Genomic DNA, 25,516 nt, shown 5'->3' with positions numbered 1-25,516 from the left:
TCGTCCATTTTACTTGTCACATCCTCAAAAAAATTCCAGAAGATTAGTCAAGCATGATTTCCCATTCATAAATCCATGCTGACTTATCATATCATATCATATACATACAGCCGGAAACAGGCCTTTTCGGCCCTCCAAGTCCGTGCCGCCCAGTGATCCCCGTACATTACTTGGACTTATCCTTTTACTGCTATCCAAATGCACCGTTATTACCTCTTTAATAATTGACTCCAGCATCTTTCCCACCACCGAAGTCAGGCTAACTGGTCTGTAGTTCCCCGTTTTCTCTCTCTCGCTCCTTTCTTGAAAAGTGGGATAACATTAGCTATCCTCCAATCCACAGGAACTGATCCTGAATCTATTGAACATTGGAAAATGATCACCAATGCGTCCACTATTTCCAGAGCCACCTCCCTGAGTACCCTGGGATGCAGACCATCAGGCCCTGGGGATTTATCAACCTTCAGTCCCATCAGTCTACCCAATACTATTTCTTGCCTAATGCAAATTTCTTTCAGTTCCTCTACCCCCTAGATCCTCTGTCCTCTAGTACATCTGGGAGATTGTTTGTGTCTTCCTTAGTGAAGACAGATCCGAAGTACCTGTTCAACTCTTCTGCCATTTCCTTGTTACCCATAATAATTTCACCCGTGTCTGCCTTCAAGGGACCCACATTTGACTTTGCTACTCTTTTTCTCTTAACATATCTAAAGAAACTTTTACTGTCCTTCTTTATATTCTTGGCCAGCTTCCTCTCATACTTCATCTTTTCAGCCCGTATTGCCCATTTTGTTACCTTCTGTTGTCATATGAAAGTTTCCCATCCCTAACTTCCCTTGTCAGCCACGGTTTCCTCCTACTCCCCTTAGAATCTTTCTCCCTCTTTGGAATGAAATGATCCTGCGTCTTCCAGATTATGCCCAGAAATTCCTGCCATTGCTGTTCCACCTTCATTCCTGCTAGGAATACTCTTTGTTGTGGTAATACAATCTTCATCTTCCTGTCCCTCGTTCTACTTGTGTGACTTTGTCGTTTATTGCTGTTTTTGGTCTAAGATTGTGGTCTGATAAAGGGTTTTGAACCTGGAATGTTAACCTTCTTTCCACATGTGCTGCCTAACCTGCTTAGAATTTCCAACTTTTATTCTGTTTTTATTTCGGGTTTCTGCATTTTTCTTTGATTTTCATTTGTTGTGGAATTCCATCCTTTAAACATTAGATTTCAACAGAGGTTCAATATCATTATCTCAGAACTGGTCCATTTCTGACACGACGTTATCTGTATGTATTATGGCTGTTTTCCGTCTGCTGATCTAGTCTGATCTGCTAGTATAAGAAAATAACTGCAGATGCTGGTACAAATCGAAGGTATTTATTCACAAAATGCTAGAGTAACTCAGCAGGTCAGGCAGCATCTCAGGAGAGAAGGAATGGGTGACGTTTCGGGTAGAGACCCTTCTTCAGACTCGAAGGAATGGATGACGTTTCGGGTCGAGACCCTTCTTCAGACTGAAGAAGGGTCTCGACCCGAAAAGTCACCCATTCCATCTCTCCTGAGATGCTGCCTGACCTGCTGAGTTACTCCAGCATTTTGTGAATTAATAGTGTGATCTGCTAGCCATTTCCAGAAGCTGTTGCTTCTCTTGTTTTCAGGTTTCAAATGCTCTGGACTCCATTCTCCTCTACCGAGCGACATGTCCTCACTCTGAACAACTTTTCATTGGGTTCTTCTCACATCATTTTAAGCGTTTAGCCATGGTTTTTCGCATAGCCATCAGCTATATCTGTCTTTTCGTTGGTTCCATTGAACGCTATGTTCCAAATGTATCCCGGCACCTTTCTCCAACTCTTTCTCCATTACATTGAAGACTGCATTGGGGCTGCCTCCTGCACCCACATAGGTCTCATTGATTTTATTAACTTCACCACTAACCTCCACCCTGTCCTCAATTCCCTTGAACCATCTCTATCACCTCTTTAACTCTCTCTTCCCCCAACCCCCCCTTCTGAATGTCTTTGGCTCTATTACAAGGGACAGATTACCATCGTATTATACTAACGTCTAATACAAACTGATTGACGTTCTTGGTTATCTGAGGAATCCTAACATCATTTTAGCAATTATCTTCCCTTTATATTATGTACTTCTCCCCAATCCCCTCTGCAACAAAACTAATTTGTGTTGTCATATTGCCTGTCCTGATAAATGATCTTTGATCTGAAATATTAACTATTTCTCTTTCCACAAATGTTGTCTGACCTGAGTGTTTCCAAAGTTTTAGCTTTTGATTTGCGATTTCTATCATTGGCAGCTTATGATTACATTTTGAATTCTATTTCCTTCCCTGAAAGAACTCTGTAATCCTGCTGACTATTTTGTGTAAGAAGGAACTGCATATTTTTTCTACCCAGTTTCCCATCAGCCATGTAATGCAAAATTTGTTGAAAAACACTCTATCTTATCCTTCATCAATTTTTACTTGCCTATCATCCATATTGAGCCACATCATCTTTAAATATTGCATTTGAATACATTTCTTTAGGTCCCTCGAGGACCCATGTCCAAAATCTCTTTAAGATAGACACAAAATGCTGGAGTAACTCAGCGAGACAGGCAGTATCTCTGAAGAGAAGGAATGGGTGACATTTTGGGTCAAGACCCTTCTTCAGACAATGTGGCTAATCACAGTTCAAACCGTTGAATTAAAAAATGAAAAAAATTAACACAATTGTCGGCATGTCATACCAAAATGCAGATTTGTGCAGCTAATGCACATGCTTTCACCTTTATTTGCAAAATGGTCGGCCAAAGGCAGATTGCATTGGTGTTTTTTTATTGTTCATTGAATACCAAATTCACACAAATTAAAAAATGTAGGTATCCTACCTAACCGTGAAGTGCACCTGACAAATCCAAATATTAATTAAAGACAATTTAAATATTTCAGCTTTTTTGAGTTGGATATGAAACTGAAATATAAAAAAACATGGAAACAGAATTGTGCTGATCAGTCCCCAGATCCTCAGAAATGAAACTGAACAGTTGTAGAAAATTGGAGTCTGCTGTCTGGTACAAGAACTGAAGAACTAAGCACCAGATGAATGAATGAATGGTTTCTCTTTTGGTTACTGTCTCACAAGGAAGAACTTTCTTGCAGGGTAGGTAGGAGTAGTTACAAAAACCTTGTGTAGAATGCTAATGAGTTACTGTTTTTTGTTGCACTATGTTGCAAGTCATTCTTTTGGTTTTGAATATAATTGGTCACATCTGGAATACAGTAGTTACTTGTGGATTCTTAACCTCAGGAAAGATGCACCAACCATGGAGATTTGCACATGATTTAAGGCATAAAAGCCTTTATAAAATTCATTAATCCTGAGGACAGATGGTATAAACCTGGCTTGTATTACCTTATGTTTAGCGGGTTGAGGGTTGATTGAAGCATAGTAATTACAATTTTAAAGCACAAATGAAAATAATTTGGCCGATATTGAGGAGTTGCATACTTGGGCTGGGTAATTTAGACATGAAGGAATACATTTTCAAGTTGAGCTTTGTGATTTAACAGTGCAAATGGCAGAGAAAGATGAGGCAGATATTGAGGTGAAAGCGAGCAGGTCAGTGGGCAGGCCAGGCAGGGACATGGCGAATCATGGAAGGTCTGATAGGCTACAGTACAATTACTTTAATGCAAGAAGCCTCGTCAGTAAAACAGACAAACTCAAAGCATGGATTGGCACCTGGGTTTGTGATCATATCATATCATGTATATACAGCGCGGAAACAGGCCTTTTCGGCCCACCAAGTCCGCGCCTCCCAGCGATCCCCGCACATTAACACTATCCTACACACACTAGGGACAATTTTTTTACATTTACCCAGTCAAATTAACCTACATACCCGTACGTCTTTGGAGTACGGATGTTATAGATATTATGGAAATATGGTTGAGGGATGGTCAGGACTGACCAGGTAAATTTCTGGAGTAATATGTAAATACCCTGACTAGAGACGGGGATCAACCTGACCTCCTCTTAAGAACAGCGGAGGGGCAAATGGTTGACATGTCGGTGGGTGAGCATTTTAACGCCAACCATCATAATTCTATTATTTTCAAGATGTTCATGGAAGGCGATAGAACTAGTCCTCAAGTTGAAGTGTTAAATTGGGGGAAGATTAACTTCAATGGTATCTGGCAAGAACACTCAAAAGTTGATTGTGAGAGGCTGTTTCCATGTAAAAGGGCATCCGGCAAGTAGAATCATTTTAAAATGGAGACAAGAAAGGTTCAGGCCTGCATGTTCCTGCCAGAGTGAAAGACAAGGCTGGTAAGAGTTCAGAGGAGTAGTATTCTGGAGCAGATCAACAATACGATGGAGGTATTGAAACTCATAAAGGTGGATAAATCCCTGGAGCCTGACCAAATGCATCCAAGGATGTTCTGGGAAGCAAGAGAGGAAATTGCTGGGACCTTCTTAGAGATTTTTGAAAATTTGTTAGCCACTGGTTAAGTTCCAGAAGACTGAAGGAAAGATAATGTGTTTATTTAAGAAGGGCAGTAGGAATAAGCCAGGGAACTATAGACCAATGATACTTGCATCAGTGGTGTGAATGTTATTGGAAGGGATTCTGAGAGATTTGGATTTATTTGCATTTATTTTGCAAGGCAAGGGCTGATGAGGGAATATGTGGTACCTGGCGGCACAAGTAGCTAGGATGGTGTAATAGGCATATTGACACACTCGCCTGCATTGGTTGAGGTACTGAGTACAGAAGATGGGATACTTTGTTATGGATTACAGGCAATCCTGCTTTAAGTTTAAAGATTTGCAAGAGTAATGGCAGAACTTCTAAGTCCAGGTTGTATTTAATCAGATACACTGCAGTTGATGAATTGAATGGTGTATATGAAGATAGTAGATTGGATAAAGATACATGGACTGGTTGAGCAAAATGATCTGTCCGTATAGCATTTTTATGATTATATCACAGGATACCCTTCATTTATATACCTTTTGAGTTGTGCCCTGAAACATAATGAAGTCACTTCATAAAATGCATTACTTATTAGATAGTATGCATATGTTGTGTTTTTTAACCATTTATTTGTATCCATGAACTTAGAAGGGAATAAATATTGTATTATGGCTTTCAATGCATCCCATAATAATGGCATATGTAATGTGTTAAAAGGAGCATGTTCAATGGTACTTTATTGTCAAATGTACGTAGATATAGTAAAATTCCTATTTCTGTATACAATAGGGTAAAATCACAGTAGACATAGGCACAATTATGTATAAGTACAAAAGTGCAGCGATTGTAGTGTAAGAATGATAGATTGCACTGAGACAGTGCACAAAGTTGATAGAGCAGCTGCCTCACAGCAGAAGAGTCTTGGGTTAAATCCTGACTTTGGGTGCTATCTGTGTGGAGTTTGCACATTCTCCCTGTGACCGAGAGGGTTTTCTCCAGGTGCTTTTTTCCCATGTCCCAAAGAAATGAAGGTTTGTTGGTTAATGAACCTCTGTAAATTGCCGCTACTGGGTATGGAATGGATGCAAAAGTGGGATAATGTAGATCTATTGCGAAGAGGTGATTGGTAGTCTGTGTGGACTTGGTGCTGTATCTTTCAATTGATCAAACAAAGAGCTGCCACGTTTCATTTTCTGTCCTTTAAGTTTCAATTTCTAAAAAGTATCCAGTCTTGACTGTAAATGCCTGTTTTCCTGATGGGGTTGGCATGGCCTGGTGATGCTGTTGATGCCCTCCACTGCTGCTCCGCCGCTCCATGCCATTGCAGGCTGTGCATGATCACCCCACTTGGCCTCTGAGGCCTCCAGTGGCGCCTGACTTATGCTATCCCTTGGCTGCTGCAGAGCCCCCAGCCTAGTAACCGGTACCAATATGTACGCATTACATATTGCATTTGTCACATATAGTAATAGGTTCATGTGTTAATTGTATACAAGCTACCTTGTATGAACTTTAAATGTGTGCCTTGAATTTAATGTTCAGTACATTGTAGCTGATATAAAATACAAGTTAGTTTATTATTGCTGTTTGTGAATAAAGTGGGTGTTGTGTTCATTTTTGTAACAATGACTGTCTTTCAAAAGTAATTCATGGGATGTAAACTGTTTTGGGATGTTTCTGAGGAATTCCGAATATCCAATATCAGAAAATGTTCCTCATCCAACATTTGGCAGTTTTACCTTTTTTAGATTTTTGATTTCATTAAATACTTTTAACTGCGAATGCTTCATCTGATTACATGTGATTGGTCAAAAGTCAAGTCAAGTCAAATTTATTTGTCACATACACATACACGATGTGCAGTGAAATGAAAGTGGCAATGCCTGTGGATTGTGCACAAAAAAGAATTACAGTTACAGCATATAAATAAAGTTAATAAGTTACTATAGTGTAGACAAAAATTTCGTCTCTGGGGTTATAAAAGTTGACAGTCCTGATGGCCTGTGGGAAGAAACTCCGTCTCATCCTCTCCGTTTTCACAGCGTGACAGCAGAGGCGTTTGCCTGATCGTAGCATCTGGAACAGTCCGTTACTGGGGTGGCAGGGGTCCCTCATGATATTGCTTGCTCTGGATCTGCACCTCCTGATGTATAGGTCCTGCAGGGGGACGAGTGTAGTTCCCATGGTGCGTTCTGCCGAACGCACTACTCTCTGCAGGGCCATCCTGTCCTGGGCAGAGCTGTTCCCAAACCAGACTGTAATGTTGCCGGACAGGATGCTCTCTACAGCCCCAGAGTAGAAGCAATGAAGGATCCTCAGAGACACACTGAATTTCCTCAGTTGTCTAAGGTGGTAAAGGCGCTGCTTTGCCTTACCCACCAGTGCGGCAATGTGCGTTGCCCACGTCAGATCCTCTGTGATGCAGACTCCCAAGTATTTAAAACTGCTCACCCTATCCACAGTAGACCCATTTATCTCCAGTGGCGTGTACGTCCTTGGATGTTTAGCCCTTCTGAAGTCCACAATCAGCTCCTTCGTTTTAGTGACATTCAAGAGGAGGCTCTTGTCCTGACACCAGAGTGCCAGATCAGCCACCTCCTCCCGGTAGGCATTCTCATCGTTGTTGGAGATCCGGCCCACCACCACAGTGTCATCAGCAAACTGTGGAATGTAAAAGAACAAGGCAAATATGATCAAGTTGGGAAACTACATTATTACTCAATTCAAATTTTTTCTTGGGTCAAAAGTTTGTACATGAAAAACTCGGGCATCTTTAGTTATTAGACTAACAAAATCTCTGGACTATTGACTGTCACTCCCATTAATAGTCCCAACATTTATTTCACTTTCATTTGCACATCACAGGACAGGTTTGGAGAGATATGGACCAAGTGCAGGCAAGTGGGACTAGTGTAGCTGGGACATTGTTGGCCAGTGTGGACAACTTGGGCTGAAGGGCTTGTTTCCACACTCTATGACTCTATGACATAGTTTAATACATTTTCTAGTGAACCTTCTGAGTTTAAATGGAGATGGAAACTGAGCACTGGTGAATTTTAAGGGAATGGAAAACAGAATTTGCTGAATTCAGCTAGTTGAAAAAGTCAAAATATAAAAGCCCTTCCACCTCAAACCTGCCCATTTTCCAGGTATTTGGGGCACCGGCTGTGCATGTAGCCAGTGTTCCCAATCCCCTGCTCACACTGGACTAATGGGTAGCTAGACAATGAACTACTGGTAATATCAAACAATCAGACACTGGATTACCTTGGTACATGTGACTAATAAAGTACCATAGGAGTTTAATTTACATTGTACCTGTACTTGACTGTACTTGTGCATATGACAATAAACTTGATGTAACGTCAATTTATGAATTCAGCAGATACTTAAGGTACATTGATTCTTGTCTGCAAATGTTAATGATTTTTGCTTTTGATTGTAGGAAATTCGAAATCAGTCTCAGGACTTTCCATATAAAGTAGCCAAATATCCAGAAAACAGGATTCGAAACCGATACAGAGATGTCAGCCCCTGTAAGTGATTATGCGCACTTTTAAAAATATTGTAGTAACATTAATTGTAAGGCTAACATCTGATTACTTGTCTATCTTTTGTGCTTTGGCGTATGAAAAGTAAAATATAAGTAAATTTTTAGGTGCAGTGGGTAGAACTCAACTGGTTCAGAGAAAAAAACACTGCTATTTTTAAGAGGTACATTAACTTCTTCCAATTTCATATTTTGAGTTTCAAATGTTGAGGATGAACGAAGGTGGGTAAGTGAGAATCAGCAGATGGATTCATTCATGGGGATTATGACTGAAAAGGTACTGAACATGCTGAGAACGTAGTATTTGGTTTCAAGGTAGACACAATGCTGGAGTAACTCAGCGGGACAGGCAGCATCTCTGGAGAGAAGTAATGGGTGACGTTTTGGGACATTTCTTCAGACTGATGTCAGGGGAGTGGGCCGGACAGAGAATGTAGTCGGAGACAGTAAGACTGATGGGAGAACAGGGGAGGGGGTGGTGAAAGAGGGAAAGCAAGGGCTATTTGAAGTTAGAGAAGTCAATGTTCATACAACTGGGGTGTAAGCTACCCAAGCAAAATATCAGGTGCTGTTCCTCCAATTTGCGCTGGGCCTCACTCTGACAATAGAGGAGGCCCAGGACAGAAAGGTCAGATCAAAAGAAACTAAGTGCAAGAGGAACTCAGCAAGTATGTGGAGCAGGTACGCATTGTATGTGGAGAGAATGTTCAGACGATGTTTTGAATTGGAAACTTTCTGCAGATTGATTGGAGTAGGGGAGAGAAAACTACAAAAGAGAGAAGGAGATGGGACAAAGCTTGGCAAGTGATAGGTGGATACAGTGAGGAGTGGTGATTGGCAGATGGGTAAAGTGACAAAGGTGAGAAGTGAAAAGGAGACAAAAGGGTGTTAGAAAAGCCTGGAAAGTAATAGGTGGATTCAGGTGATGTCTGGCTAGTGATGGGTCGATACAGGTGAGGGGGAAACAGGAGAGTGACATTTGAGCCAAGGTGGGATAGATCATAATCTTACTGAATAGTAGATAGTCACTGTTAGTGGTCTACCCTTAACTACTTTTTCAGTTAAGGTCCAATTCAATTATGCAGGCAGCCTAGATCACTTGAAGCAAATTTTCTTCCCTGGAAACATTTGGGTGAAAGGATGGGTTTTGAGGCAACTCTGGGAACCCTTTAACTGATATTAGCTTTTTATTATAAAAGTGCTCAATTACTTGAAATCCGATTTCCTCAGCTGCTTTGGTGGGAATTGTGTCTCAACAGTTGAGACCTCTGGATATTAGTATTTTGTAATGCTCCAATAACAACCAGAGAATTGCTAGTCCTATCAGTGAACGCCAGCAGTATTAGTGGGTGTATACCCGCCCCTAGTTGTATATTTATCTAATAAAAGCATCTGGACAGGGTCCTTTTTAAACTGTATACAGTCCAACATGTCTTCACATTAAATGTGCTATTATTGAAGCTGAGAAGAATTTCAGATCTGCACAGACGTGAGCAGTTAAATATAAGTTCCTGCTTTGCTATTTAAATTCTGGAAATGGCAGCTTACTGGAAAAATTTGACTGGAGTTGGAAACTGTTCAGCCTCTGCAGCCTGCACTACAGAATAAAGATCATGTCAATTTTAGTTGTATACTAGACAAAGTGGACCCATTGGGCCCAAACCTCTCCTGCATTGGTGCAGCACCCTGACCTCCCCCCCCCCCTCCTCAACCTCCCTTCTCCCCCTCCCCTCCTTTTAAACTTTAAAATGTGAATAACTTTAAATATATAGACCGATTTCAATAAAACTACTTGCATTATCACTAAAGTGACAATGGTGAGTAAGGTGGGCCTAAAATTGTTGCACTATCTTGTACCGTTTTGGCTGAAGTTCAGTCACAAACAAGATAACAAATGAGAGTTTTAGTATATAGATGAGTTCACAGGTCTACCCTGTGAACACTGCACACTCAGATCCTGTGCTCCAAATCCCTTCATGTCAATTTCTTTATCGATATGTATAAAAGGACAGGGCTCGCAGTAAACATCCAAAAGACCAAGTCCATCGCCAACCTGATGCTGCAATAGAACTCTGTTTGGGTATGGGGAGAAGGCAGGAATGGGGTACTGATTGAGAATGATCAACCATGATCACATTGAATGGTGGTGCTGGCTCGAAGGGCCTACACCTATTGTCTATTGTCTATAAGATTCAGATCAAAGTAGATCACTTCATACATGTTGGGAGCCACGTCTTCATGAATAAAGATATCAAAGTGAACCACCACTTCCAATGTGTCAGCAAAAAAGTGGAAAAACAAGAACTTAAATCTATTGCCAAGCTTTTGGTCTCATTGCTGAGATTTTTGCCCAGCTTTGTCTTGAAAACGTGGACATTTACAATTGAAATACCACAAGTATTACTGAAGCTGTTTGCAAAATCCTTCTCCAAATCCACGAGTAGAATAGGTCAACAATGCCAGCATATTCTCGGGCCATGTTTGACATTGTGGCTCTGATAAAACAAAACCAGTTCCAGTGTACAGACCACATCGTCATCATGCCTAACACAGACTCCCAAAAGGAAGTGCTCCACTCATCCACATCTTGGCATATAATTTCTAGGAGGATAGCTTTAATGGTGTCCTTAAAACTATCTTGAGAAAATATAATATCTTCATCAAGTGAGAACACCTAGCTCAAGTCGACAAAGTGATAGAGAAGAATCCTGGAAGGTCTGGAACGCATGAAAGCTAAATACAAGGAGCACATGGAAATCAAAACATTCTGTCAACTTTCCCACTTGCTGTGCCAAGCTCCATTTGCCCTTCCTGTGATAGAATATGCTGATCCTGGAAAGTAATCATCAATCATTTAAGAACGTGCAGAAGTATTGAACTGTTATGGAAGCAAGCCACACATGATCCTGACGGACAGCTTGAGGAGTAGCAACAAGCAACATGACATATCATTCATTTATCAGTGCAGAAGCATTGTGTTGGTGGACTGGTGTCTCAGTACTGCAGTGGAGTCTAATGCAACAGTGTATTGAGACACCAGCCCTTATGTCTGAAGGATAGAAAGAAAGGAACCATAGAAAGGTAGATTGCGGAATGCTGAGGTACAATTTTTATTTAGCACAATGGTATTTGATGGTCAACATTGTGGGAATGCCATTGGTGGCCAGAGATGAGGAGAGTTCAAAAAATGATACAATGCTGCAGTAACTCAGTGGGTCAACCAGCATGTCTGGAGAACAACAAACAGGACTTTGTGGGCCCAAGATTGAAGAACTGGTGAGCATTGAGATCTGGGAGTAGCGTGTACATTTTTTTGTTTTGTGGTAAAATGGAAAAAAGGATCAGTAAACTTAATAAATTTGCTTATAGGTAATCTTTAAAAAAATCATAAATTTAAATTTGCAACAAGGATCTAGCCTCTGCATAATTTTCAGATCTTTAGAGGCATAGAATTTAATGTAACGGGGTATTATTTATTTATTTTCACTATAAATATGAAAGTCCCCCATGAAGTAGTTTGTAATAAATGAGGGCTTTGAATTTTTAACTTAAAGAAAATTTGTTTAGACCACATTGGACATGTTTGCAAGCAATTATGTAAAGAGTGGTGTGGTTGCGGGGAATTAATTGTTAACAAGAACAGGAGCTGCCCATTTAGCTCTTGAAACTATTCTGCTGATGGCAACCAAAATGATTACCGTCATTCTTGTATCCTGAAATACCTTAATTGGATTCAATTTTAACCGTTACTTGTGTGTAGTTTTCTATCCTATCATCTAATCAATCTAGTGAAAGGTTGCAGTCCTAACATAGATTCTTGCAAGGCACCCCGAATCACACCTCGACGAACTGTTTGTTCTGCCACTTGCCTACCAGGTCAATAATTTGTTTTCAGTTTCCAAACTTGTCTCTAATCTACTCGAAAAAAAAAAAATCAAATGCCCTCTGGAAGTCCAAACAGCAGCCATAGATATTCCTTGATTACATTGTACTGCCTGGCAACATTCTCAGAAAAAACAAGTTTACTTTTCACCTGACAAACATTGCTGGGAAACTCTGCAAACTGCAGATGCTCAGAATACAATTGGCAAGACCTCAAATGAATCCAGTCAAATGTCTTGACATTTCAGTTTGGCTGAGGCCATGAAATTTATTTTAAAAAGGTGGAAGTGCTAAAAGGAGACACAGACACAGCCATGAGTCAACCCATATTTTGGTATGACAATGGTAACTGTAAGGGGTGGTGTTTCATAGGCCAGGATGAGCAGTCATTGTGAAATCATTAGGTTCAGCTTGGTACTCCAGAGAAATCTCCAGGCTAGTGAGGGCTGTTGTCACGTGCTGCACTGGGAGGGGTGACAACAGTCTCCGTCACATTCATCAGGTGATGAGAGAGACCATTGGAATCCAAGTGGTCTGTCAACACATGGAGCAGGTGTTTCCTATCCACAGTGAAAGCCTGCTGGATCGGCTGTAGCCCAGAACCCCAGTTCTCAGCAGTGAACAGATATGCTATTTGAGGCTGCCCAATCTGTCCACATGGTCATGTGGGATCCATTGCTGGGAGAGTGCCATCAGAGGGAAGGCCATGCAGATGTCTTTTTGAAAGCACATGCCCTGTGAATGTTCTGACACTCGGATCGAGAGTACTACGAAGAATTAATGCTCTGTAGGTACAACCAAGCAGAGTACACCTGTTTTAAAAATCTTATTTTGGATGTTGATTTCTGTTACTCGGCTGAGTTCTCAATGAACACAATTGTTTGTCTTTTGACGTATGAATATAGGAGAGCAAGAATGACACAAAATACCAACAGGAGCATAACATTTTCCATTGAGGGGTTTGAAAATTATGCTCCATTTTAAATATCTTGAGACTTGGTGCACCAGAAGTGCCATTGATTTTTGCTGGCTGAAACTCTAAAACTCCAATATTCTAAAAGTCTTTGAATTCGTAAATGATTTTTTTAAAGTCAGCTAATTTGTCATTTGTGTTGATGTCTCCCGGTCAGGTTTAGAGTTGCTGGTGTGCAATGTTGCTTTTAATGGAAAGCTATCTTTACTGATCCCCCAACTCCACGGCTACTTGTGGCAGCAGTTGAAGTTGGATTCTACTGTGGTAAGCTGGTGGGGTTATGGGCCCAGAGGGAGAGAAGGCAGGAGAATGGGGTTGGGAGGGAAAGGAAGATCAGCCATGATTGAATGGCAGAGTAGACTCAATGGGCCAAAATGGCCTAATTCGGCTTGTATGACTTATGGATCCTGAGCAACAAGTCTGACAACATGGTAATAGACAGTTAGGTCTTGGGTGTCATCAATGTATTATGAAGGATGTCTCCATGCCTGTTGATAAGAGACCAAATGCAGATATAAGTTTGGGGATGATACAAGTTGTAGAACACCGAAAGTAATCCAATTGTGAAGTGAAAGAATCATTTGTCGTGAGAAGAGCAGTCATAGGTAGAAATTATCTTGCTATGAGACTGAGAGAAGTTTTGGAATTCACTCCTTTAGATAGTAGGGGCAGAAAGATTTGGCACATTTAAAACCACTTTGAGCTGTTCCTCTGAGCTGTGGCCTGCAGTTAGGAACCCCAAAGTGTAAGGTGTGATGAAGTTGGGTAGCTCTTTCTGACAAAGTTTCCCTGGTTTTATAACCATAAAGCTAACTGTAGAATCATGTGATAATCTGAGAAATATTGTAAGGAAGTGCTGATTTTGCTCATGCGGAAAGTTTTAAAGGACTAGAAGCCATGATGCATTTTGTGATCCAAGTATTGTTTGCAAGGCTGGTATTGATTGCCCATGTGTGAACTAGCCCCCTTGAGCCATTGCAGGCCTTCTGGTGAATGGTTAATGAAGCAGTGTAATATTTAAAGGTCGGGACAGTATGAAAGTTAGGGTGGAATTTGAAGGTGGTGGTGTCTGCATGCACCTGAAGCCATTGTTTTCCATTGTGGAAGAGGCCCTGGGTTTGGGAGGTAGTATTACAGTAGCCAAGGTGAGAAATTGTAAAGAATTTTGTAAATCAATAGGTTAGCTTTGGGGTGCTAGTAGATCCTTTTCTGTGAAGGGCAAGCAAAGAATCGCCACGCTCTGCATGCCATCTGCTTTTTGTTGAACTTCTTGAAGTTGTTGAAGCTGAAATCTTCCAGCAAAGTGGAGAGTATTCCATCACATCCCTGACTGGTGTCTTGATGATGATCATGATAGAGAGGGTTTGGGGTATTTGCAGCAGGATAACCAGCCTCTGACTTGTTCTTTTGGATGCAGTATCTATGTAGGTAATCTGGTTGCATTTCTGAGCTGGATTTCCCTACTCCCCCTCCTGTCAGTCTGAAGGGTCCTGATCTGAAACATCAGCTACCACGTTCTCCAGAGCTGCCTGACCTGCTGGGTTACTCCAACACTTTCTCCTTCTTTAATTGTCCACCATCATTCATGACTAGGTGTGGCAGGATTGCAACATTTTGATTGATCTGTTGCGTGTGGGATTGTTAAATTCTATTTATTGTATTCTGTGTTTGTTGTTTCCTGCGTTGCAGCTACATAAGGCTGGCAGTACATTTTTTAGGTAAGCCTAGCTGTTTCCAGCATGTCCTGCTATGTTCTTTGCCTTGGCTATAATGGTAGGTTGAGGGATGTTTCAGGGCACGAAGTTAGAGATTGTGTTATAGAGTTGCACAGTATGGAAATCCAACTCATTCATGCCGACCAAGGTGCTTACCAAAGCTAGTACCCTTGATTGCATTTGGCCTATATTCCTCTCAACCTTTCCTATCCATGTACCTGCCCAATGTCTTGTAAACATTACCTGCATCAACCACTTCCTTTGACAGTTTGTTCCATAAACCCACCACCCTCTGTGTGGAAAAACTGCTCTTACCCTAAACTTGTACGCTCTCGTTTTAGACTCCCCTACCCTGGAAAAAGACTGTGACCATCTATCCTGTCTAATTGTGTCCCCCATGATTTTTTACATCTCTAAAGTGTTGCTGATTGTGGACAGTGCCTCTTGGATGCACACTTTTGAGCTGTCAGATTTGTTTTGAACTTATCACACTTGGCAAAATGTTGGTGTCGCACAACATCGTGGAGGAGGTCTTTGATTGACGGTGGCTTAATCTTCACAAGAACTATAGTCACTTCTGCCACTACAATTGCAGCCAGGTACACCTGCCTCGGGTAAAATGGTGAGGTTTCATCCTGTACATTGTTTGCTTATTACATGTCACTCAATTTGACATATGTCTTTCCAGTTTCACCCAGCTCTGCCTCTGGTGGTGCAACACAGCTATTCTTGGTGTGCCTTTACTATCAAAAATGCTTCAGAGTATTGTTTAGAATGGAGGGCAGTGTGTATCAGCTGGAGAAGGACAGAAGGTAAACATCAAGTGGCCACACAGTCATTGAACTATCCTGTGCAAGATTGGTTAAGAATGTTTTGTTGTCTTTGGATTGATCTGAACCAGCGAAGGAATTTGTGCAGTTTTCAAAGATGGTCATGAATCTGGCATGTGATAACGTTTTTTGGCTGGATGAAGGTGGTTAGAAGTTGGTGACAATGCATGTGTATTTTCTTCATTTGATAACAGTCCAGGGAGAGTTTGGCTCCTGGAGGAAAGAAGCACTTTAGATCTCCAAAGATAGACACAAAAAGTGAGTAACTCAGCAGGTCAGGCAGCATCTCTAGAGAAAAGAGTAGGTGACGTTTCGGATCGAGACCGTCCAGACTGAGAATCGGGGGAGAGAGAACTGAGATTTGGAAAAATAAGTTTTCTCCAAAGGTTTGATTTCTCATGCATGGGAAATGAGGTAAAAGGATAGCAGGTAAATAAGTAATCTCTATGCTGGTGACAAACACATTTATGCACCTTGACAACATTTAAGAGTACTTTAGGGCATTGTCAGCACTGAAGTAAAGAATCTGTTGTTATCTTTGCCCTTTTAGGATGATTGTGCAATTATAGATAATTGGAGGTAAATTAAGGCAAGTAATTGGTAAAGCCTCCTTCCTATGACTTTATTGTCATTTAAATAGTGAAACTATTGTGATGAGGGCAGGGACTTTCCACAGTGACTCAACGGTAGTTTAAAAAAAATAGAGTAATGAAAGTAAAGACAATTTCACTATTAATGAAAAAGAATCAGAGAACAATCTAATAGAGAAATAGGTCCCTCAATCAATCGTATCCACACTGAGGTACCCATCAAATAATTTAATTCGCCACGTGGTCTTTACCTTTTTTAAACATTGGTGGTTCAACTTGTCCATGAAAACTAAGATGCCCGTCTAAGCTAGTCTCATTTGCCTGTGTTGGTCCACAACCCTCTAAACCTTTCCAATTCATGTACATGCCCACGAGACATAAATGAGGAATATAAAAATGGGATTGCTGTAAAATTAGTATAAATGTGTGGTTGATGGTTGGCATTAACTTGGTGGACAGAATGGTCTGTTCCTCTATACTTTGGCTTGCTGACTATAAGAAGGGTGTCGAAGGCTTCAAAATGGTAGTGGTAATGTCAAAAAAGAGATTAGACTTCAGTGATGCAGCATGGAAACAAGCCCTTTAGCCCAACGAGTTCATGATATACTAGCCCTATCCTACACGCTAAAGACAATTTACAATTAACAAGTCTATTAACCACAAAATCTGTAGGAGCATGGGAGGACTCAGAGAAAACCCATGCAGTCACAGGGAGAATGTACAAACTCTGTACAGGTTGCACCCGTAGTCAAAATCAAACCCGATTCTTTGGCGTTGTGAAGCAGGAACACTACCGCTACGCCACTATGTCACCCCGACAGGGAATACCCTCAAACTGGGTATTAAAGATGTGTGCAATTATGGTTCCCTCTTAATCATGAGTGACATTAATCTCAATGGACCAGGCAAAACCAAATCAGCAATTATATTGAAGAATTCTGGAGTGTGTGCAGGATGAACATTTTGGGTCGTATCATAAGCAGCCATCCAGGGAATGCTTTATCCTCATTAGCTCCTGTGCAATCCTCTTGTATTTAGTCTATATTGTGTATTGGCAATGTGAGATTGCAGAGCTTAGTAAAAAGGTTTGATGGTCGATAAGCCATACGTAACATTTAAACAACAAATGCAGGAACTGCAATCGGCATATATTCCTGATTGGTGCATATGGGGGAATATAAATCCTTGAAGCAATCCAGCCATGGCTAGCAAGCAAAGAAAGTATAGTATGAGATCAAGAGAGGAGAGATAAGATTTCCAACAGTACAGGGGATTGGGAGCAGTTTAGATTTTGGCACAGAGGGCAAACTATGATTTGGAGAACAAAAGCAGAGTATGAAAGTAAACTTTTAGAGAACATATATAAAATTGGGCAGTTGGTCATGTGGTTAGAAAGGGGGGAATTTATAATAGGGAACAAAGGACTAATTAAATACTTTGGTTCTGTCTTCAAAGAACACACAGCAAATATTAGAGAAATGTTGATTCTTAGTTGCCTAGCAAAAGTGAAAAACTAAAGAAAATTATAATTAGTAAGGATATAACACTGGAGATATTAATGGCACTGAAAAAAAAGCCTGAATTTGCATTCCAGAGTACAGAAAAAAAGAACTAGGAATTAATTACTTCATTGAATATATTTCCCTAAATTCTATAGCTTATTAGAATAGATCCTGCATGTTGGAGGGTAGCATATGTAACCCCACTATTATTTTATTATAGATCAATAGAGGAAGAGGACCAGGGAATGGGGGGGGGGGGGGGGAATCTGCAGTTTAGCTTGTCTTATTTGCCAGATAGAACAAGAGTGGAATTCTATCACCGCCAGACATTCTGGATGTGAGGAAGATGTATCACTTGGAGAAATTTGGGGTTGAGATGAGAAACGTCTTCACTTGTTGGAGGTGAACCTGTAGAATTCACTACCACACAGAATGTATGTAAATATTTTAAAGAAAAAGATTAATTTCTGAACACAAAGTGTATTGAGCTATGGGGAGTAAGTAGAATATGATATCGAAGGGGATGGTTGTCCATGATTCCACTGATTAGCAGCACAGGCTTGAAATGCTAAATGGCCTACTGCTGCTCATTAGATATCATAGTCATAGAGTTGTAATTGTCGTGGAGTCTTTTGGCGTGGGAACATGTCCATTGGCCCAACATGCCCACACTGACCAACATGCCACATCTACACTAGTCTCACCTCCATGTGTTTGGCCCATATCCCTCTAAACCTATCCTATTCATATACTTATCCAAATGTTTCTTAAACCTTGTGATAGTACCTGCCTCAACTACCCCCTCCGGCAGCTTGCTCCATATACCTATCACCCTTTGTGTAAAAAAAAAGTTGTCCCTCGGCTTCCTATTAAATGTCCCCCTCCCCCCACCACATTAAACTTATATCCTCTGGTTCTCCCTTCTCTTATACCCCTTCTCTGGGTATTTTTTTCTGTTTTCAAAGTAGTTTGTTGCATTTAAGAACAGCCTCAGGATCAGGACATTATCTACAATGAGTGTAGCCACATGATGTACACCTCATTTAGTGATGATAAAATGCATTAATCTTTTGGCAAACAATTTTAAGGATAATTTGCAAAATTGTTCTAGTTGGCATATTGCCTGTTTAAGCAGTGAAACGGTTAAGCAGCTGTGTTCATCTGTGAGTTGCATCGGGAACCGTTCACAGTATTATGTTAGTTAGTTTTTCTTGAGTGGTGATGTCATCTTTCCGAGAATAGCAGAGCTTCGATTTACCAGAAAGAGTAGAACTTTTCCTGTTGACATCTGCAATGTAACCTTTGTAAACATGATTATGGAAATTTTATTGGCCTCTTTTATTGGCCTTTTGTTTTAAAGTTGATTTTCCTTTTTGGAAGTCATCATTTATTTAGAAGTATAACTTGTATATTGCTGTTGTGTTGCATTAAAAACTTTCTTGCACAGTGAAACAATCCTTACTTTTGTAGTGTGCATTTAATCAGTCTATTAAAACTGGGGTGATTCCATTCATACTCTTAATTTTGTAAATATGTTTTAAATATATATTTGGAATTAATATTTTTTACTTTTTGGGAAGGAAGCGAGCATAAGGATTTTTTATTATGTGATTTCATTGGGAATCTGGTATGTAATTATCAAGGCAATGCAGGTTCTAATTCAAAATTATATATTTTTCAATTCAAGGAACATTTTTTCCTGTTCTTGCACTGTGATCAATCATTTTTTACTTTAAGATACTGGTGGGCAGATTGAGCCTTTCGGTTTTCAACTTTATCTTGGGTTGATTTGTATTATACAGTGCCTATAAATATAATCTAAAATTGATTTTGTTAATTGGTTTTGTGTGATTAAAATGCCAACGTCTGGACTCTCATATGTAAATGTTATTCATTATGCATACCATCAATTCTTCAGATCATGTGCTACATGTGATTTCTGCTTCTCTCTGGTGGAATTGTTCATTTTGAGTTCTGGCTCTCTGTATTTACAATACATTATGTGTGGACAGGACCAGATATCTGGAATAGGATAGTTGGCGTTCGCAGCTTTGTACTGTGCTTTTTGTGCAGGTAAATTCTGAAAAACAAGTCATTGCAACCCTAAAGCAGGTCTCTAGATGCAAATAAAGTTGTGCTTGACAGATCAAACTACCAAGTTTAAACCCAAGTTTAAGGCTTTAATCATCTTTCATCAAACATGCATATGGTCTTCGACAATAGACAATAGGTGCAGGAGTAGGCTATTCGGCCCTTCGAGCCAGCACCATGATTCAATGTGATCATGGCTGATCATTCTCAATCAGTACCCCGTTCCTGCCTTCCCCCTGACTCAGCTATCCTTAAGAGCTCTATCTTGCTCTCTCTTGAAAGCATTCAGAGAATTGGCCTCCACTGCCTTCTGAGGCAGAGAATTCCACAGATTTACAACTCTCTGACTGAAAAAGTTTTTCCTCATCTCCGTTCTAAATGGCCTACCCCTTATTCTTAAACTGTGACCCCTGGTTCTGGATTCCCCCAACATTGGGCACATGTTTCCTGCCTCTAACATGTCCAACCCCTTAATAATCTTATATGTTTCGATAAGATCCCCTCTCATCCTTCTCAATTCGATTCAATGTGATCATGGCTGATCATTCTCAATCCTTCCTGCCTTCTCCCCATACCCCCTGACTCCGCTATCCTTAAGAGCTCTATCTAGCTCTCTTGAAAGCATTCAGAGAATTGGCCTCCACTGTGAATTCCACAGATTTACAACTCTCTGACTGAAAATGTTTTTCCTCATCTCCGTTCTAAATGCCGCTCCAGTCTTTCAACATATGACAGTCCCGCCATTCCGGTAATTAACCTAGTAAACCTACACTGCACGTCCTCAATAGGAAGAATATCCTTCCTCAAATTTGGAGACCAAAACTGCGTACAGTACTCCAGGTGCCCTGGAGGGCCCTATACAACTGCAGAAGGACCTCTTTTCTCCTATACTCAACTCCTCTTGTTATGAAGGCCAACATTCCATTGGCTTTCTTCACTGCCTGCTGTACCTGCATGCTTCCTTTCAGTGACTGATGCACTAGGACACCCAGATCTCGTTGTACGTCCCCTTTTCCTAACTTGACACCATTCAGATAATAATCTGCCTTCTTATTCTTGCCACCAAAGTGGATAACCTCACACTTATCCACATTAAACTACGTCTGCCATGCATCCGCCCACTCACACAACCTGTCCAAGTCACCCTGCAACCTCATAGCATTTTCCTCACAGCTCACACTACCACCCAGCTTTGTATCATCTGCAAATTTGCTAATGGTACTTTTAATCCCTTCATCCAAGTCATTAATGTATATTGTAAATAGCTGCGGTCCCAGCACCGAGCCTTGCGGTACCCCACTAGTCACTGCCTGCCATTCTGAAAGGGACCCATTTATCCCCACTCTTTGCTTCCTGTCTGTCAACCAATTTTCTATCCATGTCAGTACCCTACCCCCAATACCATGTGCTCTAATTTTGCCCACTAATTTCCTTTGTGGGACCTTGTCGAAGGCTTTCTGAAAGTCGAGGTACACCACATCCACCGGCTCTCCCCTGTCAATTTTCCTAGTTACATCCTTAAAAAATTACAGAAGATTAGTCGAGCATGATTTCCCCTTTGTAAATCCATGCTGACTCGGAACGATCCTATTACTGCTATCAGAATGCTCCGCAATTTTGTCTTTTATAATTGACTCCAGCATCTTCCCCACCACTGATGTCAAACTAACTGGTCTATAATTTCCTGTTTTCTTTCTCCCTCCTTCTTATTGCCTTAGTTGATATTTCAGTGCGGTGCCCCAGCTGTGTTGCATTGTTTTAGCAGCTTTGCTTTCCAGCTGTGTTTGATGTATTTCACAGATGTTTATTGCTCAAATTATACCACTAAAAACATATTAACCGTTCACTAACTATTTCTTGACCTTGTTAAAAAGTAAAAATGTCAATAGACAATAGGTGTAGAAGCAGGCTATTCGGCCCTTCGAGCCAGCACTGCCATTCAATGTGATCATGTCTGATCATCCACAATCAGTACCCTGTTCCTGCCCTCTCCCCATACCCCCTGACTCTGCTGTCATTAAGAGCTCTTTCTAACTCTTGAAAGCATCCAGAGAATTGGCCTCCACTTCCTTCTGAGGCAGAGAATTCCACAGATTTACAACTCTCTGAGTGAAAAAGTTTTTCCTCATCTCTGTTCTCAATGGCCTACCCCTTATTCTTAAACTATGGCCCCTGGGTCTGGACTCCCCCAACATTGGGAACATGTTTCCTGCCTTTAGCGTGCCCAATCTCTTAAAAAATCATATATTTCAATAAGATCCCCTCTCATCCGCCTAAATTTCAGTGTATTCGAGCCCAGTCACTCCAGTCTTTCAACATACGAAAGGTCCCGCCATTCCGGGAATTAACCTAGTGAACCTACGCTGCACTCCCTCATTAGTAAGAATGTCCTTCCTCAAATTTGGAGACCAAAACTGCACACAGTACTCCAGGTGTGGTCTCACTCGGACCCTGTACTACTGCAGAAGGACCTCTTTGCTTCTATACTCAACTCCTCTTGTCATGAAGGCCAACATGCCATTAGTTTTCTTCACTGCCTGCTGTACCTGCATGCTTACTTTCAGTGACTGATGTACATGGACACCCAGATCTCTTTGCACTACCCCTTTTCCTAACTTGACAACATTCAGATAATAATCTGCCTTCCTGTTCTTACCACCAAAATGGATAACCTCACATTTACCCACATTAAGCTGCATCTGCTCACTCACACAACCTGTCCAAGTCACCTTGCATCCTCATAGCATTTTCCTCACAGTTCACACTGCCACCCAGCTTTGCGTCATCTGCAAATTTGCTAATGTTACTTTTAATCCCTTCATCTAAGTCATTAATGTATATTGTAAATAGTTGCGGTCACAGCACCGATCCTTGCAGTACCTCACTAGTCACTGCCTGCCATTCTGAAAGGGACCCGTTAATCCCTACTCTTTGCTTCCTGTCTGCCGACCAAATTTCTAAGCATTGAAAATTGGTTGGCAGACAATTGCTTAAGCAATTGATGAAAGTTCTGAATAGTTTTAATACTGTTTGAACTTTGCTGGACAGTGCTGCAGCATTTTAAGAGGTCCCATTAATTAAGCATAATTTAAATTGGAATAACAGAAAAGTACTTGCAGTTTAACTGTATCTGCAAGCATGGGACAATTTGTGTGCAAAATGATTAAATGATTGAGGTGAGAATATGTTTTGGGAATTTGTTGGGGCTAGATTTTGAGGCATTGGTGGGGATAATCAACTGAAATTGGTGGAAAATGTCAATGTTTCAGTTGGTGGTTCACTAGCTAATTCTGACATGATGTTGACTAGACTTCTTGTCTATTAAGGTGTTAATTGGATCTTGTGATGTACACCGCATACACTTTATCAAGTTAGCATTGTACTGAATTTGTCCCTCTCTGTGGTTTCTTCTGTATCGGCAGTGCAGTCAAACAGGATGTACAGCAAAGATAGACACAAAATGATAGAGAAAGGGAATAGGTGACGTTTCTGGTCAGAACCCTTCTCAGATGTAGAGCAATTTTGTGTTTGATATGATGAAAAGTGAGAGATATTCCCATAGACTGTTGGATCTCTGGTCTTCAATCAATACCATAATGTGGCTGTCAGAGATTACTGAATATCTTGGGAAATCTTTCTACCACTATAAAATAGACAAAATCTTTTGGAATCATCAGAAAAGAGTCAGGAGTAGGAGTGGTGACAATTCATTCTGACTGAGAGAAATTCTAACTTGTGTGGAGTTCCTGAGAATGTTAAAGTTCCAGTGTCCTTTTGTTAAATTAATATATGATTCGAGCATTTTCTTATTTTAGGGCATCAGTTCATAAGTCATTGGCAATATCCACTACAGCCAGTATGGGTATATTTGAAACAAAGCTATTGAATCATATTTTAAATTCCTTTTGCTGCCTTTTGAGCAAAGACATTTTCATTTGATCAGTCGATCCAGATTCAAATCCAAATCCAATTATTTCTAAGTTTTAATATGCCTACAGTTTAATATTCAGTATAACATAACATGGTCCAGAATGTTAATTTTGCTTTGACATCTTTTTACTTTTCAATTGTAGTTGACCACAGCCGTGTTAAACTTCGGACAGCAGAGAATGATTATATCAATGCAAGTCTAATTATCATGGAAGAGGCCCAGAGAAACTACATTTTAACCCAGGTAGGTATACACAGATCTACTGTTGTCTGATGTGATTGAAAATATCGAAAATTCTGCTGCAAGCTTGCGTGAGGAAAAATGTGTTGTTCGTCAATTTATTTAACCTCCACCCCAAATGAAAAGGCAAAATACAATTGTATTCATAAGATTTAATACCACTCAACCTTTCGCTAACAGTGCATCACCATGCCTAGTTTTGGGGGGGGAGGGGGACAATTTATTTCCTTCTCTCGGCATTTATGCATGAGGGGGATTGGCTTCACTTTTCAACAGTTTCAAACATTGCAAACTTGCTGGTCCTTAAATCTGCTTATGATCATGTGCTGAACTGAGACCTTTGCAATCTCATTCAACTTGTCTTTTTTGCTTTGGTAAAATAAATGACAAATTGGAGAGCTTGATAATGGCATTATTGTTTTCACTTTTCTACTAGTTTGTTTCTCTCTATGCTCATTTGATATATTATTCTAGTTCTAAGTTTGAATGCTTAAGTTGTGGGGCTTTTTATATAGCATTTATTTGATAGTGGTAAGGCCAGCAATTATTTCCCTCAAAGCAGTGGTGAGCTGCCTTGAATTACTGCTGTGCATCCAACGCAAAACGAAGTAATATTGTGAACAGTGGAGAGGATAATGATGGGTTACAGCTGGGTACATTTATTTTGGTAGAATGGGCAGTTGGTGTTAAATGTGGTGAAGTGAGGTGATGTGTTTTTGGAGGAAGAATGAGGAGAAGCATTATAAAATAAAAAATACTGTCATAAAAGGGCTACAGGAGCAGAAGATTCTGGGAGCATGGATTGCATACATAGATTATGCGGAATACACAGCAAGGAATTGGGCCATTCATCCCAAACTGATCCTTGCCAGTCAGTTATGTTCCATTCCTCTCTTTCTTCATCTAAATCCATCACTTCATCCTAATATAAATGTGCATCAATCATTGGAAGTAGCAAGCAGATTGAGAAAACTCTATGGCACAGTTAAAACATATAATTGTCTTTTGAGCCATTATTGATTAAATAAAGACAAGAGACTGCAGCAGCTGGAATCTTGAGATATAACAAAGCACTGAAGGAACTCGGCATGCCAGGCAGCATCTGGTGGCAGAAATGAGCAGATGACCTTTCTGGTCGGGACCCTTCTTCAGACTGATTTACTGATTATTGAGTAAATTCTGGTTTCTAACTTTATGGGAAGGATGTGATGGAATTGGAGTGAGTCCTGTTCCGATTTATGATAATAATTAGATTAGTTTGTCATAAACATCAGAGTGCAATGAAATTCTTTGTTCACATGAATCCCAACCGTATACGTGGTAATGACAGAACAATAAATACAACACCAAATACAAAGCAGAGGAAAGGTGCGATTGTTGTATTGCGATCTCTTTGTTTTGTCTGTCAGAGATCGATGAACATTCCATGATTATATAGCAAATGAGGGTATCGGGTTTTACAGAATGAAAGATTAAAATTTTGATTGTAGTTCCATTTGGAATTAACTGATGTTGTTGGGCAGCATTGTGGAACAACTGGTAGAACTGCTGCCTCAAAGTGCCAAAGACGTGTTCGATCCTAACCTCTGGTGCTGTCTGAGTGGAGTTTTCTTGTTCTCCCTATGACCGTGGGTTTGTCGGTTAATTGATACTCTGTAAATTGTCCCTAGTGTATAGGGGAATGGATCAGAAAGTTGGACAACCTAGAACTTGTGTGAATGATGGTCAGAGTGGGG

The 25,516-nt window shown here is 40.5% G+C and overlaps 1 protein-coding gene across 5 annotated transcripts in view; it reads left to right on the top strand.

Moving 5' to 3' along the window:
- Positions 1 to 25,516, top strand: part of LOC144592874 (tyrosine-protein phosphatase non-receptor type 1-like) — a 55,521-nt gene that overhangs the window by 3,643 nt on the left and 26,362 nt on the right. For all 5 annotated transcript variants that reach the window (XM_078398065.1, XM_078398063.1, XM_078398066.1 and 2 more), the window contains exons 2-3: positions 7,922 to 8,012; positions 23,683 to 23,783. In XM_078398065.1, the coding sequence (XP_078254191.1) occupies positions 7,922 to 8,012; positions 23,683 to 23,783 (192 nt within the window). The remainder of the gene's footprint in view (positions 1 to 7,921; positions 8,013 to 23,682; positions 23,784 to 25,516) is intronic.

Source organism: Rhinoraja longicauda, chromosome 4 (assembly GCF_053455715.1).
Source record: "Rhinoraja longicauda isolate Sanriku21f chromosome 4, sRhiLon1.1, whole genome shotgun sequence".
Lineage (NCBI taxonomy): Eukaryota > Metazoa > Chordata > Chondrichthyes > Rajiformes > Arhynchobatidae > Rhinoraja > Rhinoraja longicauda.
This window is presented reverse-complemented; position numbering and strand designations above follow the sequence as displayed.